This window comes from Carassius carassius, chromosome 16, assembly GCF_963082965.1.
Source record: "Carassius carassius chromosome 16, fCarCar2.1, whole genome shotgun sequence".
Lineage (NCBI taxonomy): Eukaryota > Metazoa > Chordata > Actinopteri > Cypriniformes > Cyprinidae > Carassius > Carassius carassius.
Genome location: NC_081770.1, coordinates 8,415,569 through 8,429,474, shown reverse-complemented (window position 1 = coordinate 8,429,474; position 13,906 = coordinate 8,415,569). Strand labels below are relative to the sequence as shown.

The 13,906-nt window shown below is 39.1% G+C and overlaps 1 protein-coding gene across 1 annotated transcript; it reads right to left on the bottom strand.

The window, feature by feature from the left end:
* Window positions 1-462: 462 nt before the first annotated feature.
* Window positions 463-13,248, bottom strand: LOC132159338 (myelin-associated glycoprotein-like). Its single transcript, XM_059568850.1, has 13 exons — window positions 13,245-13,248; window positions 12,179-12,250; window positions 8,565-8,577; window positions 6,665-7,005; window positions 6,320-6,568; window positions 2,965-3,216; window positions 2,641-2,886; window positions 2,495-2,570; window positions 2,374-2,401; window positions 2,053-2,235; window positions 1,916-1,981; window positions 813-1,093; window positions 463-682 (listed from the first exon to the last, which is right to left on the bottom strand). The coding sequence occupies exons 1-13, from the start codon at window positions 13,246-13,248 to the stop codon at window positions 463-465; spliced, it is 2,031 nt and encodes a 676-aa protein (XP_059424833.1).
* Between the last annotated feature and the right edge of the window lie 658 nt (window positions 13,249-13,906).

The window sequence follows — 13,906 nt, the reverse complement described above, 5'->3', positions numbered from 1 at the left end:
GTCATTGGTTGCTATTCACTGCAGAGTGGTCTCCAGATCCTGGTTAATCCATTCTGTCTGGTTATTAGACTCTGAAACCTAAGTCAGAGACAATATCCATGGGAATTCCAAACACCCGGAAGTCATGAGAAGCTCTGCTGTTTTTTGGCTGAGGGCAATTTAGGCAGGGGAATGAACTGGGCGGCCTTAGAGAACCGGTCCACAACCACCAGGATGACAGTGTTGCCCTAATATGGTGGGAGTCTAGTGACAAAGTCCAAAGAAAGGTGCGACCATAGCCTATGGGAAATGAGTAAGAGATGGAGCAGTCCCTGAGGTCACCGATATGTAACACTTTCCCTTGGTGCAAACGGGGCACGCATCCACATAAACCTTAACATCCTATTTGATGGACGGCCACCAAAAATCTGCTGGAAGAAGTCAAGAGTACATGCTTTTCCTGGGTGGCACATCAAGAGAGACTTATGACCCCACTGCAAAACCCGGGCCCTGGCAGATTGAGGGACCCGGGGGACCACCTCTTGGGTCTGTCACTTGGGCTTGAGCCTCTTGTACTACTTTTTCCAGTTCCCACTCAAGGGGTGCAACAATTTCTAGACCTCTTAATAATCGATGCCAAAGGCTTCTCTCGGGAAAGTAGGTTCGGGAAAGGGCATCCGACTTGACATTCTTGGTGCCGGGTCTGCAAGACAGGAGAACCTGAAATCAATTAAAAAAAAGGACTGACGAGCGTGGGAGCATTCACCTGTTCCCTCAAGCCAGTGTCCCATTCCTCCAATGCCCCTTTGTGACATAATGTCCCCTACGCCCACCTCTGAGGCCTCGCGAGGTCTTTCTGGGTCGGGGATAGAGAGAATGGGAGAGGAAGTGAAGTGGTGTTTGAGTTCCTCGAAGCTCCTCCCTTGGTCAGTGCAGTCAAGGGGGCCACCACAGAGCTGAAGTTCATAATGAATCTCCTATAGAAGTTCACGAAGCCATTGAAACATTGAACCTCCATAACTGTGGCAAGAATAGGCCAGTTGAGGACAGTTTCAACCTTCTTAGGGTCCATTTCCACGTGGCCAGGAGTGATGACAAACCCAAGAAACTGAGCCTGGGTACCCAGAAAAGAGGATACAGATTTAACTCATTTGAAATACTTCTGCTTAATGTTACACTGTCAGATATGCAAAATAAATCTAATGTATCTCTTCCTTTGGTTACTGTGTATAGACCACCAGGGCCGTATACATAATTCCTAAAAGAATTTGCGGATTTCCTGTCAGACCTTTTGGTTACAGTTGATAAAGCGCTAATTGTCTGAGATATTAATGTACATGTTGATAATACAAATTATGAATTAGGACTTGTGTTTACTGACCTAATAAACTCTTTTGGAGTCAAGCAAAATGTCACCGGGGCCACTCATCGTTTTAATCATACACTAGATTTAATTATATCGCATGGAACCGATATTGGTATAAATAGATATTGTACCTCAAAGTGATGATGTTGCCAAAGATTTCCTTGTATCTTCCATGCTGCATATCACTGATATTAACTATGTGGCAACATGGGCACTATTTTCTCCAATACATTAGAAGCTGTTGTCCCCATCAAATTGAACAAGGTTAGAGGAAAACGTACTGTGCCATGGTATAAAAGTAATACCCACTCTCTCAAAAAACTCAAGAAAGTCTTGAGTGCAAATGAGGAAATGCTAATAGGTTGTGTATTTTTCATTATCTAGTGCAGGGGTTCTCTACTTGAGTTCAGCTCCAACCCAATCTTGACCAAACCTACTGCCAGTAACTTTCTAGTGATCGTGAAGAGCTGGATGAACTTGTTCAGGTGTGTGTGATTTGGATTGGAGCAAAACCTCTGCAGGAAAGGGGACCTCGAGGGCCAGAGCCCTGAGCCCTGTGTTCTTACTTACTGGAATATTTTCATACACTGGACAGTTCAGTTCAGGTTTACAAACACCAGAGCCATGTTCAACAGCCTTTATGAATGAAGAGGCAACATAAAATCAGAATTGTGTTATAGAAATTTCCGTACAATAAGTTATAAGACATTTGGTATTTTCACAATGACATAGAAGAGTGTTTTATTTCCTTTGGCTACAGGTGAAGAGAATTTAGTCTTTTGTAGGAAAACCTCAGCTAAATCACCTACCATTTCATTTCCATATACAGGTTCATTCAATTCATCATTGCAAGAGTTGTGCCGGTCATGATGAGGTCCGGAATGATTCACCTTTGACATAAAGAAAAAAAGACAGAGAGTAAATAATGCATGTAATCATCTCAATAGAAAAAGCCACAAATTCAGAATTTCAGTCTGAGTAAAATTGTCTGATCAGTAAATTACTAATAATTAAATTAATATCCATACCTGAGTTTTATTTCTCTTTTTCATCCACCTTTAAAGCCAATCACAACTTATTTGATGTTAGTTTAGATGTGCGATCAGTACCACACACACACACACACACACACACACACACACACCTTACCAAATCAGCAATATTGTTATGATAACTGCAGCTCCACAAACCACTCCAGCAGATATGTACAAAATCACTGGACGTCCTACAACAGAGCAAACCATCTGAACAGATTCACTTCAGAAGGAGTAATATAAATATATGAGTTTTTCTACCTTCAACAGTGACAGTAACAGCGTCTGATCTCTGAGATCCATGTTGATTGTGAGCCTCACAGTAGAAGCGTCCAGTCTGTAGTGCACTGAAACTCTGTCCAGATCCAACAGCTGAGCTTTGATTCTCTTTAAACCAGCTGATTTCTGCAGGAGGGTTTGAATCACTGCTGCAGCTCAGAGTCACTGAATCTCCCTCCACTATTAGACCAGATCCAGTTATAGACACTGAGACGTTCCTGGGAGAGTCTAACAATTACAAATATGAAAATTCACAATAAATATTATAAGTCTATGATTGACAAGTTCAGATGATCATTTACTCACACTTGACGTTTAAAGCTACAGCAGCAGAGTCTTTCTCTCCATGTTCATTGATGGATTTGCACTTGTATTCTTCACTGTGCTCAGAGCTGATATTTGAGATGTTGTAGATTCTTCCAGATCCTACAAACGTTCCTCCTTTAAACCAGCTGATTCCTGCAGGAGGGTTTGAATCACTGCTGCAGCTCAGAGTCACTGAATCTCCCTCCACTATTACAGATGGGCTGATGAAGATCACAGGATTCTCTGGAGGATCTGCAGGTGTCAGTATTTACAGTTCAATGAGTATTTATATGTGACTGGTTTTACGGTTTTCATTATACAAATTGGCATCAGTGCCAGGCACAGAAGGACACATACAGCTTTTGTAAATATATTTCAGTTTAATAGCATATTTAGTTCAAATCATTTTATATATTTCTAAAATACTGCAATTGTAAAGGTGAATTACATTCATTTATGTCACAGTGTTTACATTCAGACTGTGGGTGAAAGTGGCCCAAATGTATTTATTTACTCATTGCGACTCAGTGACAGCCTTATAACATCAAAACTCGCACAAAACTCTTTCTTCTTGTCCATGTCCATTTATCTTTTCTGCATGATCTCACTGGATCCAGTGGCATGTTATCTTATAAATGAACACGTAAATGCTGACTTGAGTGGCCTCCATGTATACTTGTGAATGACTATCTTTGTTATTGTTTTTTGTGGGTCAGTGCAGTACTATGACCACACAGCAATTAAACAGGAGTTAAACATTATGTTCAGGTTCACCAGCTGGAGTGTCATTGATAGCCACCAGAGGGCACTGTATCCCAGACTACTTCCACTCTATCAAGGACTACATTTCCCATGTGACTTGATGTTACCTGTAGTCAAATATGGTGTCTCATACTCTGAATTTGTGCTCTGCATTTAACCCATTCAAATGCTCATATGCAGCAATAAATTAGTCAAAATAAACACGACACACCTGGACCACTTGTCTATTTTAGCTGCGGCGCCCGGGGAGCATAAGTCTGGTTATCTCTTCTCACTCATTACAACTTTTTTTATGTGTCATAACTGTACTTCTGAGCACTTCTATTTGTCTGTTTCCAGTGGTGGAGGAAGTACTTAAGTTTAGTACTTAAGTAAAAGTACAACTACCCTCCAAAATATATACTTAAGTAAAAGTATAATTACTACATCAACATCTTACTTAAGTAAAAGTCATAAGTACATACTTTTAAATTTACTTTAAACTATTTTTTTAAGTAAAAGTACAATCAGTTGTCTCAATGTCTGGGCTGTTCAATTGTAACAATCACAAACAATATCTATTGTGTACTGGAAAGAGTTGTTGTGCAATACTGACACTGTAAAAATCTGGTTATTTACTTATTACTCATTAAATAATAATTAAGCTAAGCCAATTATGACATACAATTTATTTTATTTTTACTATACTATTAAGAGCAGTAAAAAAAAACTCAAAAGTACACAGGTGAGTGTTATTCTGAACACTTTAATCAAATTTGTATGACCAGTTTATTCTGCTCAACAACAGTTGCTTTAGTCCTTTACCTTGGCCTGCATGGGGAAAACGTAGCTAAAACTGCATTTGAGGCTTATACTCCATTGATTACAGACATTCCAAAAGCATTAGGCTAATAATGTATAACACATTAGAATGAGAAAAAAATAAGCACCAAACAAAATTTGACAAGGGTGAGTGCTTCTCTTAAAACATGCAAGCAATATTGCTATTTAGAACTCTGATCAACCTAACATTAACAGGACAAAAAAAACAGAACCTATGTGAAAAACAATGAAGTCAATATAAAGGCAGATGTTACGATTGATGAGCAGAAGAAACTTCTGTCAAAAACATTAAAAGTAGTAATGTGTCCAAACTTTTGGCCTGTACTGTATATATATATATATATATATATGTTTGCAAATTCAAAAAAATGTCATGATATTGACGAAAAACAACTGTCATAGTGCAAAATTGTTCACAATCGAATCAAACCAAGATATAGTTTTGCCTGCATGCTTACTTGTGAATGTCAACTAAATACCCAATGTTGAATGGTAAAGAAGCTAGGGGCCGACGCCGTATAAAAAGTTTGAAAATTTTTTCATAGAGTCAAAGCAAACAGGTATTTTAGCCAACTACGGATGTACAGATATAGCAGTAGTTTGCTCATCTCCAAAAATGTAATGTACTAGCAAGCTATCGTCCCTGCTGTGCTAATAACCAGCTAAAGAAGTTGCCCTGTTAGGGTACCACTAACTTACGTCAAACAAATATTATACTTGTGTGATATTTTTGTTATGTTGACATCCGTTTTTCTATAACAGTCATAGCACCATGTCATAGCAAGTTTGTAACTTAAATATTAATAACTAGCATTGCATGTCTTACCTCTATATGTTTCTTCAAATTTGAAGGGGAGTTTTTAAACGCCAACAGTTCTTTGCGTTGAGGTAGGCACTTGACACATTGAAAACGCCAGGAGTCATTCTTTGAACCTTTAAATTCAAATAACTTGCTTAAATAAGGCCAGGGATGTCTCTCAGAATCAGAGCTGCAGGGCACAGGCTCAAGCTCAGTCGACGTTGTTGGCTTTTCGTCCATGTTTGATATTTGGTGTCCACCGTGTCCTTTTCTTCGATTTACATCAGTTCCACTTGTGTTGTTTCAAAACGCTCGCTGAGCGCGTGAGTTCTTTGACCAATCAGATCTCCGATCTGTTTCAACGTGCATTGGCCAGCAACGCCAAAATGTCAGTCGACCAAAATTTTTTTTATGCAAGATTCCTGCAAGATTCGGAAGGATGTAACGACACGCATTTTAATAATGTAGTGGAGTACAAAGTACAGATAATTGCTGAAAAATACACTTGAGTAAAAGTATAAGTATGCATTATTTTTTTTACTTAAGGAAAGTATAGATACGTAAAAATTTACTTAAGTACAGTAACGAAGTACAAATACTTCGTTACATTCCACCACTGTCTGTTTCTTTTTTTCTGGATTTTCCCTGTTTGCCTGAGTCTCTTTCGTGGTGTTTTTTTTTTTTTTTTTTTGATTGCTTGCCTGTTTTTAACTATTTTCTGTTTAGCTGAATACGTTCCTGGAATATTACAATGAAATGCATGTGGATCCTCAACCTTTGGGTCTCCTAGCAGTTTTTGAAAATTATACTATATCGTGCCCATCTAGTGTTAAAGTAACACTGAAGCAGTGTTGTGTTTAATTCTGAGGATTCTGTGCAGTTGTGCTCCCACAAAACACACTGACCATTTATCAGGGATATTAAGTTTTGAACTGATGCTTTTCAAAAATAAAATCTTAAATTCCTACTCACAGGTGACACTGAGCTGAGCAGCAGGAGAGATGTAACTGTGTCCATGCAGAGCACAGCTGTATCTGCCTGCATCCTCTCTTCTGACTGACTGCAGCAGGAGTTGATTGTTTCTGTCTCTTCTCTCAGTTAATGGCTGGGAGTTTCTGTACCAGATGAATGTTGCTCTGTCAGCCAGAGTGCAGCTGCTTTTACATGTCAGATTGACATTATGGCCCTCTGTCACTCTCTCGGGAGCCTCCACCTGAAGATCTGAACACAACACACATAACATCTAGTGCTGCTGTCATACACTTATTATTATTCAACATAGTCCACAGAAGAAGAGCTCAGCCTCATGAAAGTCACCTGTGACATTAAGAATCACTCCTGGATAACCAGTCCATTTTCCATCAGATTTATTTGAGATGAACCTGAAATAGTACATGTTTTGGTCCTTCTGTGTCACATGACTCATTCTAATGGTGCAGTTCTGCTGTTTGTCTCCCAGATACTGAAGCCTCTGACTGTATTCAGGGTCTATGAAGAGATCAGGAGGGTCTGGAGATGAATAGCTATTTGTCCAGAACACTTTCTCAATCTTATATCCAGTAGGGTATGTGTATGTGCAGCTCATTATCACTGATGAGTTCTTTAGTGCACAGATGTGTGAATGACTGTAACTCACACCCCAACCAGCACTAGAAACCCTTGAAACACAGAATTCATCAGGAGGAAAATGTTGTTTTATCAGGTACACTGGACCATGAAACTCCGGAAAGCATGTGAAAACTGTACATTTTTTGCAAAAAAAAATTACATTACAGTCATTACAAAAAATATTATATTATAGTACAGCACTTTTTCCATTATTGTACGGGCACTTCCGTAAACCTTAAAACGGATATTTCCGTAGATTTACCTGACTTTTTCTTTACCATTTACGGACACTTCCATCAAACTTAAAATGGAATATTCCGTATTATTAAAGTACTCAATCCGTACCATTTGCGGACACTTCAGTCATCCTAAAATGTTTAATTCCGTACAGTTCTCTATACCGTTTATCATCAATAAAGCACAAATGTAGAATCACAAAAATTATTTATTTCCTTTAACAGCTGCCAGTGCTTTAAAGTGATTGCACTTTTTGTGGTGAATGAATTGCAATATTTACATTACAACCATTAAAACATTCAGAACATCACCTTCACATTCAGAGCAATTTTACATACATAAACCAGCTGTTCTCTCAAAGAACTACAGCCATGTCCTTTAACAGGGAGCTGCCAAATCTAGCAACTTGTTAGCACCCACAGGCTGACAGGCATTAATAACAAATGGATTTGTTAAAGACATTGACAAAATAAGACAATAAAACTGCCAGCATTGCTGTTGCTGTCTCACCTGTCAGTGCAAAATGAGGAGCCCCCTCCAGGAGGATGCAGAAACCTACACCTCCAACTCCACATATCACACCGACAGGCAGAGCTCTGCAACCAGTGTCTGACCTTTCTACAAAAAACAAATAGAACATTAGAAGTATTACATTATACAAATTTTCTATAAAACATCAGTGCAGCAATAACAACCATAACCTTAGAAGGATGATTCTGTGCAACATGCCATAAAGAGATTTCTGCAAAAAATAAAACTTAAAACTTACACCTCCAACTCCACATTGACAGGCAAAGCTCTACCTGGAATGACAAATATCGCCCACCTTCCCTCCCCCTTAACATGGGGGATTTGAAACTGCAGCATGTGTGTTGTGGGCATCTAGTTAAAACATCTGAACTCACATAATACTGTAAAAATCTGTATTTCTACTCCCAAGCCCCATGTTTTTGGATTTGCCTGTGTGTGTGTGTACATTCAGTCCAAAAAGGTATTTTCTGAGCTTTGAGAACAGCTCAAATGGCCCACTCAGATTCCTTCTGCTTGCATTCAAATTCCTTCAGCTGAGAAACTAGCTTGCACACCTGTGGAGGAATGAAGTGCCGTTTCTTCCCCTTCTTCTCTGCCTTGGAGCCTCGATCAGGATTGATCCCAAAGAAAACTCTGAGAAAAAAATAATAATAATAGTGAGATGCAGACAAAGTTTGCACATGTAGTGTGGCTTGACAGGAGTGGAGCAGTTCAATAAAATCATACATTTGTTTTCTTCAATATGCCCCTATGTATGAACCTCTCTATCATTCTAGTTGACCATCTGTCTAGTACCCAATGTTGTTGTGGTGCTGGTGCCAGTGGCTAAGCTTATCAAGACACATGCATTAAGACTGCGCATATACAGAATTGTTTGCAAGTGCGAGAAGTCTGCTTATCACCAACACATGACACCATGCATCCTCAACATGTGTGCAGGGATATTATAAATGCACAGAACACAGAAGGGGATAGAAAACACAGTTGACATCGTACTATCAAAAGGTGAAACAGCACATTTAAACATGGACTGTCCTGGGGGTTCCTCAAACATGGAGTGGAGCAACTGTGACAAACAGTGCATGTTACACATCAAAGTATTAACATTTGGGCATGAATCCAGCATGTATTATTTTTTAAATTAATATGTTTAGTCTTTGCTTCTGGAGGGGGTCCCTGGAACAACATATTTTGAGGTTGGAGTCTGCAGCCAAATACATTTCAGCTTGTGTGTCTTTGACATGAAAAGGTTTGACCACCACTGACATAATCTGGTCTCAGGTGCTAATGGTTTTAAAGAGATAGCTCAAACGAATTTTGTTTCAAGTAACCATTCTAAGAAAAATATGTTTTTGCTCCATTTCCCAACTAGAATCATGTTATGTTTGTTTTGTTTTTGATTGACTTGGGACACTATGTAAAGCAAAAAGCATGTTACCTGCCATTTTAAAAAATATGACACATTTATTCCAACAATAATCTTCAACAGGGAGCTACGAAATCTGCGAACAAATCCATATTCAGGGGGATCATAAGCCAATAACAGCTGATCTAAAAGCTCACAGCATGTGACGACACATTTTGAGCTTGTACATCTCAGACAAAGGGGTTTGGTGTAGATTGACAAAAAGCAGGTCGGGTGCAGAAAGGCATGGCAAAGTCACATTTACAAAGTATTTCCAAACAATGAGTGCTTACCTTTGCATGAATTCGAGAGTAAAAGCCATCTCCGGTGGGTATTGGATGTTGCAGACATAAAACATGGAGAAGACGTAGCTCAAGGCCACAATGGGAGAGGTGATGTGGTCATTGACAAGTAACCCATCAAGAGCAATCTTGAATTGCTTGTCACCTTAAACACAGATAAAAAAAAAAAAGATAAAGAAAAAAAATAACAATTCTGAGCATCATGTACAAAAAAAATAATCCTATATTTTAAGGCAAGCAAAACATTTCTTTAATAAGACAAAACAACAGCTTATAAAACAGCTCGCTGAGATACAAAAAATATTTAACTACAAACCTCTGACTAGGATGCATGGGGTCACTGGGAGTTCGACTTCAGGATCTGCAGAGATCTGTTTTGGTGACAGACATGACACATGAATTAATGTTTCCAGTGCACACAAACCTGCTGGCAAATTGACTATCTGCTAGTGTCTTCATCAGACAGAGGTAGCCATTAAGCACAGACATTAATGTAAATAGTTTATAGAGAGAGAGTTTATAGAGAATATCAGCAGCTCAATTAGGGGAATCTATACTTCATACTGTGATTGGTTACTTGGTTCACCACTGGATGGAAATAATTATCATGCACACAGTTTAAAATTTACAACATCTACCTCTTTTTTGTCGAAGAGTTTATAAGAGTCTTCCTTGAAGTATTTTGCAATGCCACAGATGAGCTGTATTGGACCTTCGCCCGTCTTCATCCCTTTGGAGTCAAGGAAGTCATTGATCCCCTTTTCTTTTTTGGAAAGTTCCTGTTCAAGGTTCAAGGTGTTAATTTTGTACAGGTACCTAAGACTAACACTCATTTTCGTTTGGCCTCCAAAAAATGCAGCTATGGAGAGAATTTTGAAAAAAAAAAAAATTCTAATCATTTCATTTTCATTTGCAACCTGTTCTGTTTTGATCTCAAATGTTCTGCTTTTTTGGTTGCCACTTCCTGATTTTTGGTCTCAAATCTATTCTATTTGATTGTTCATCCAATTTATTCTATTTGATTGGTTGCCAGTTTATCTTTTTTGGTCTCAACTCTCTTTTTGGTTGCAATTCTTTTTTTGATTGATTAATAAAGACAAAATTCTCTCCATATGGAGCAGCACAGCACAATCATAATAATAACAGTAACAACACACCTGTGCCAGCTTGTTTTGTACAGAGAAGCCAAGGAGTTTAGATGCATGATCAAACAGGTGAGGAACTTCAAACAGGAACGGCCACTTGTCCTTTACAACGCCAATAGCGGTATCAGCATCGTTGAGGATTTCACGCTGAATGGGATATGTTTCAGTCATCAATTTTCGAACAGATGACTCCTAAAGATATGAGGCAGTTAGTCAAACAGTTGAACAGTTAGTCAAACTAACCAATTAAAATAATAAAACAGGGTATCAATTTCAATAGACTATGGGCGTAGTGATGTCAGACGATCTACAATTTCACAATGTGTCCCACAATTTCACGTGTCCTTACAACACAAGAAAATAATGGATGATTGCAGACCCACCTGAAGATCCCTGGTTTGAAAGGCACGTTTCAAGTAATCTCGTTTAGACAGCAGGTCTTCTCTACACACAGTCCCCTCAATGATTGGATCCCACGCCACACATCCATACAGATCTGAATTTCTGGGCCTTTTCTTTGTTGAATTTTCACCCCCTGCTCACCTCTTCAGTGAGCTTTGTGCCTCTTCATATTTTCAATTCGGTGTTCCAGCTGACGAAAGACAGTTTCAGAACCATCTTTTGCAAAAGGTTTGTTTCCAAACGGCTCAGTCAGCTTGAGGAAGGCAGGATATTGTCCTACAATCATACTGGCGAGTTCCCTCAGCTTTTGTCTACCAGGTCTTCCTGGGTGTTTGTGGAGGTAATCTTCAGCGACGATCCGAACCATCTCTCGTCTGTCTTTCCCCATTATGTACTTCTTTTCACGCAACTCATCCATGACTTTTGAGGGAAATTTGTGCCATGGTACAGAATATGTGTCTTGGGATGGGGAGTCGGCTGTCTCAGGTGGTGTTGAGGGCAGCTGAAACCTCTGTGGCTCAGGTGTTGATGAGGGGCCAGGCCTGGTGAACTGGGGTGGAGCTTGTGAATCTATGGATGACATGACACACATCTCCATAAATTAAACACATCACAATTGTTACGAATCAATTAATACATTGGTCCTCAATGTCCAGTTTGGGTCCACCAGGAATACAAATGGACCTAATTACGAAAACCAATTATAGAGTAGTTATTGCCATGTACAGCTGATGGCAACCTTTTTTTTTGCATTTTTTAATCAGCCTTTGTAGTCTCAGAAAACTTGCATTAAAACAGAGGGGAAAAAACTCACCTGCTTCCAATGCTTTGACAGCTCTGATGAATCTTTTGCACTGAATGAATGGCAGAGTGTCTTTAATGTCCTCCGGGTCCACAAGGCTCAGGTCATCTACAGAGAGAACTCCTAATTCCTCCAGTTTAGCCATGAGTGTATCCAATGAGTGGATACACTCAGTATCCAAAAAATTGGCATGAGTGTATCCAAAAAATTGGCTTTTGACGTAGTTACGAAGCGCAGGCGGCGGGCTAATGCTAGCGCAGCTAGCAGCAAACGTCCACTCACGCTTCAAAATTACGCGAAACGCACACATTCAGATGTCGACATGAAACACACACGACTATCAACTGCCTATCGAGACCAATTTAATGTACGAGGGGGAACAAAAAATGGGCTTTTGACGTACCCAGTACTTAGGAAGCGCAGCCGACATGCTAATGCTAACGCAGCTAGCAGCAAAGGTCCCGTGCTCAGCTGCGAGCCACACTACCCTGTATAGCTCCGGTTGAAATGCTGCTAAAAACCTAGAAACCTTCGAGATAAAATTAACCAACTAATAATTTGTCCTACATTTCATGGGGAAAGGCGACTGTCTGGCGAGGGGTACCAGAACAGAAAACGTGCTTATCATGTGTTTAACATGTTTAACTCAATATATTTTGTTTGAGAGGTGGCACTCCATTCCTATTCTCATTACACACAACCAACCTGTTTCCAACTTTCCATGTGTCTCGCAGAACTTCAGGCTGGCACTGACCGCACTGAATGTAATGGCGTCGGAAAAATCTGGCTGGGGGAGAAAATTCTACCCATACTGCCTTGCGCAACAGCAAACTTTCCGTATTTCACAAAACGGAGCGAATCCGTAGCAAATCCACGGTAAAGTGACCCCTAAATTTACGGATTTTTTTAACAGTGTAGAGCATTAATCAGCACTTATACACTTATGAAAAGTGCATGTACATCACCTATTCGTAACATTTCTCACGTTAATACTCGTATGTTATATGAGCAATAATCATTATTTTTCATTGAAGTATGTTTGTCTTACCGTGTTGAAGCTCATCAGATCAGCAGCAGCCAAATGACTGACTGTTTTAACACATGCACTTTTAGAAAGACTATCTGTGGTTAACACTGTTTTAATGTCCAGCAGTGGAAATAGTTGAAGTCCCCTTCTTCAACAAGAAAATAACTAGGGCTGCAACTAACGATTATTTTGATAATCGATTAATCTGTCGATTATTTTTACGATTAATCGATTAATCGGTTTGTGTACTTATATTTTAGTTTTTTCCATTTTTCCCCCAAAGTAAATTATTAATAAAGGGTCTTTATCATTCAGCATAGATTTTTAAGAGATTTTAATAATTTTGCATTGTCATATCCTTATCACAAATATACCTGGAGTTGTTTTATTATGTGTTAGTGATCCCTTGTCAAACTCTTCTGCAATCAAAACACTGACCCATACTCTATCAAATTTCAGAGATTTCAAATAATGTTTTCACCATGGCAGTCCTTAGAGCTCCTAAAGTAGTTTAACATCCCGAACAAAGCTTATTAAGGAATCTTTCAGAACATATTTTCACGAAGAATAAGGATAAAACAGAATAAGATTGCAGTGCGTTGTATTTTATTATTTACTGGGAAACAGCTTTATAGCTTATGCTGTGAAATTGTAAACAATCCTTCGAATAAAGTGCCAATGTCATGAAACCTGAATGGAACTCACAATTTAAAGTAAAATCCATCAGAAGGTTGTCCAGAAAAACCGGACACACAAAAAACCTGCTGTGTGAAAAAGAGCAGTGAATACTTAGAAAAAAAAAGTGCATTTCAAATATCTTTAAACATTTACCTCTCTCATTCAGTCATAATTAGGCTGCACGACTGAATTATGAACTGGTAAACGACAAACTGATCACAGAACATGTTTGTAAAGCTTTAAATGTTAACTGTTAAAAAGCAATGTTATCAGCTATTACAACTAAACATTTGCAAACAACATTGTACTGGAGAATCTGCACAAATAAAAGGCTTAGGGGCCGTTCACATATCGCGCCTAAAACGCTAGGCGCACCCATAGACTGTGCGCACCGCTTTCTCCTCCTTTCCAAAGCGCTCGTG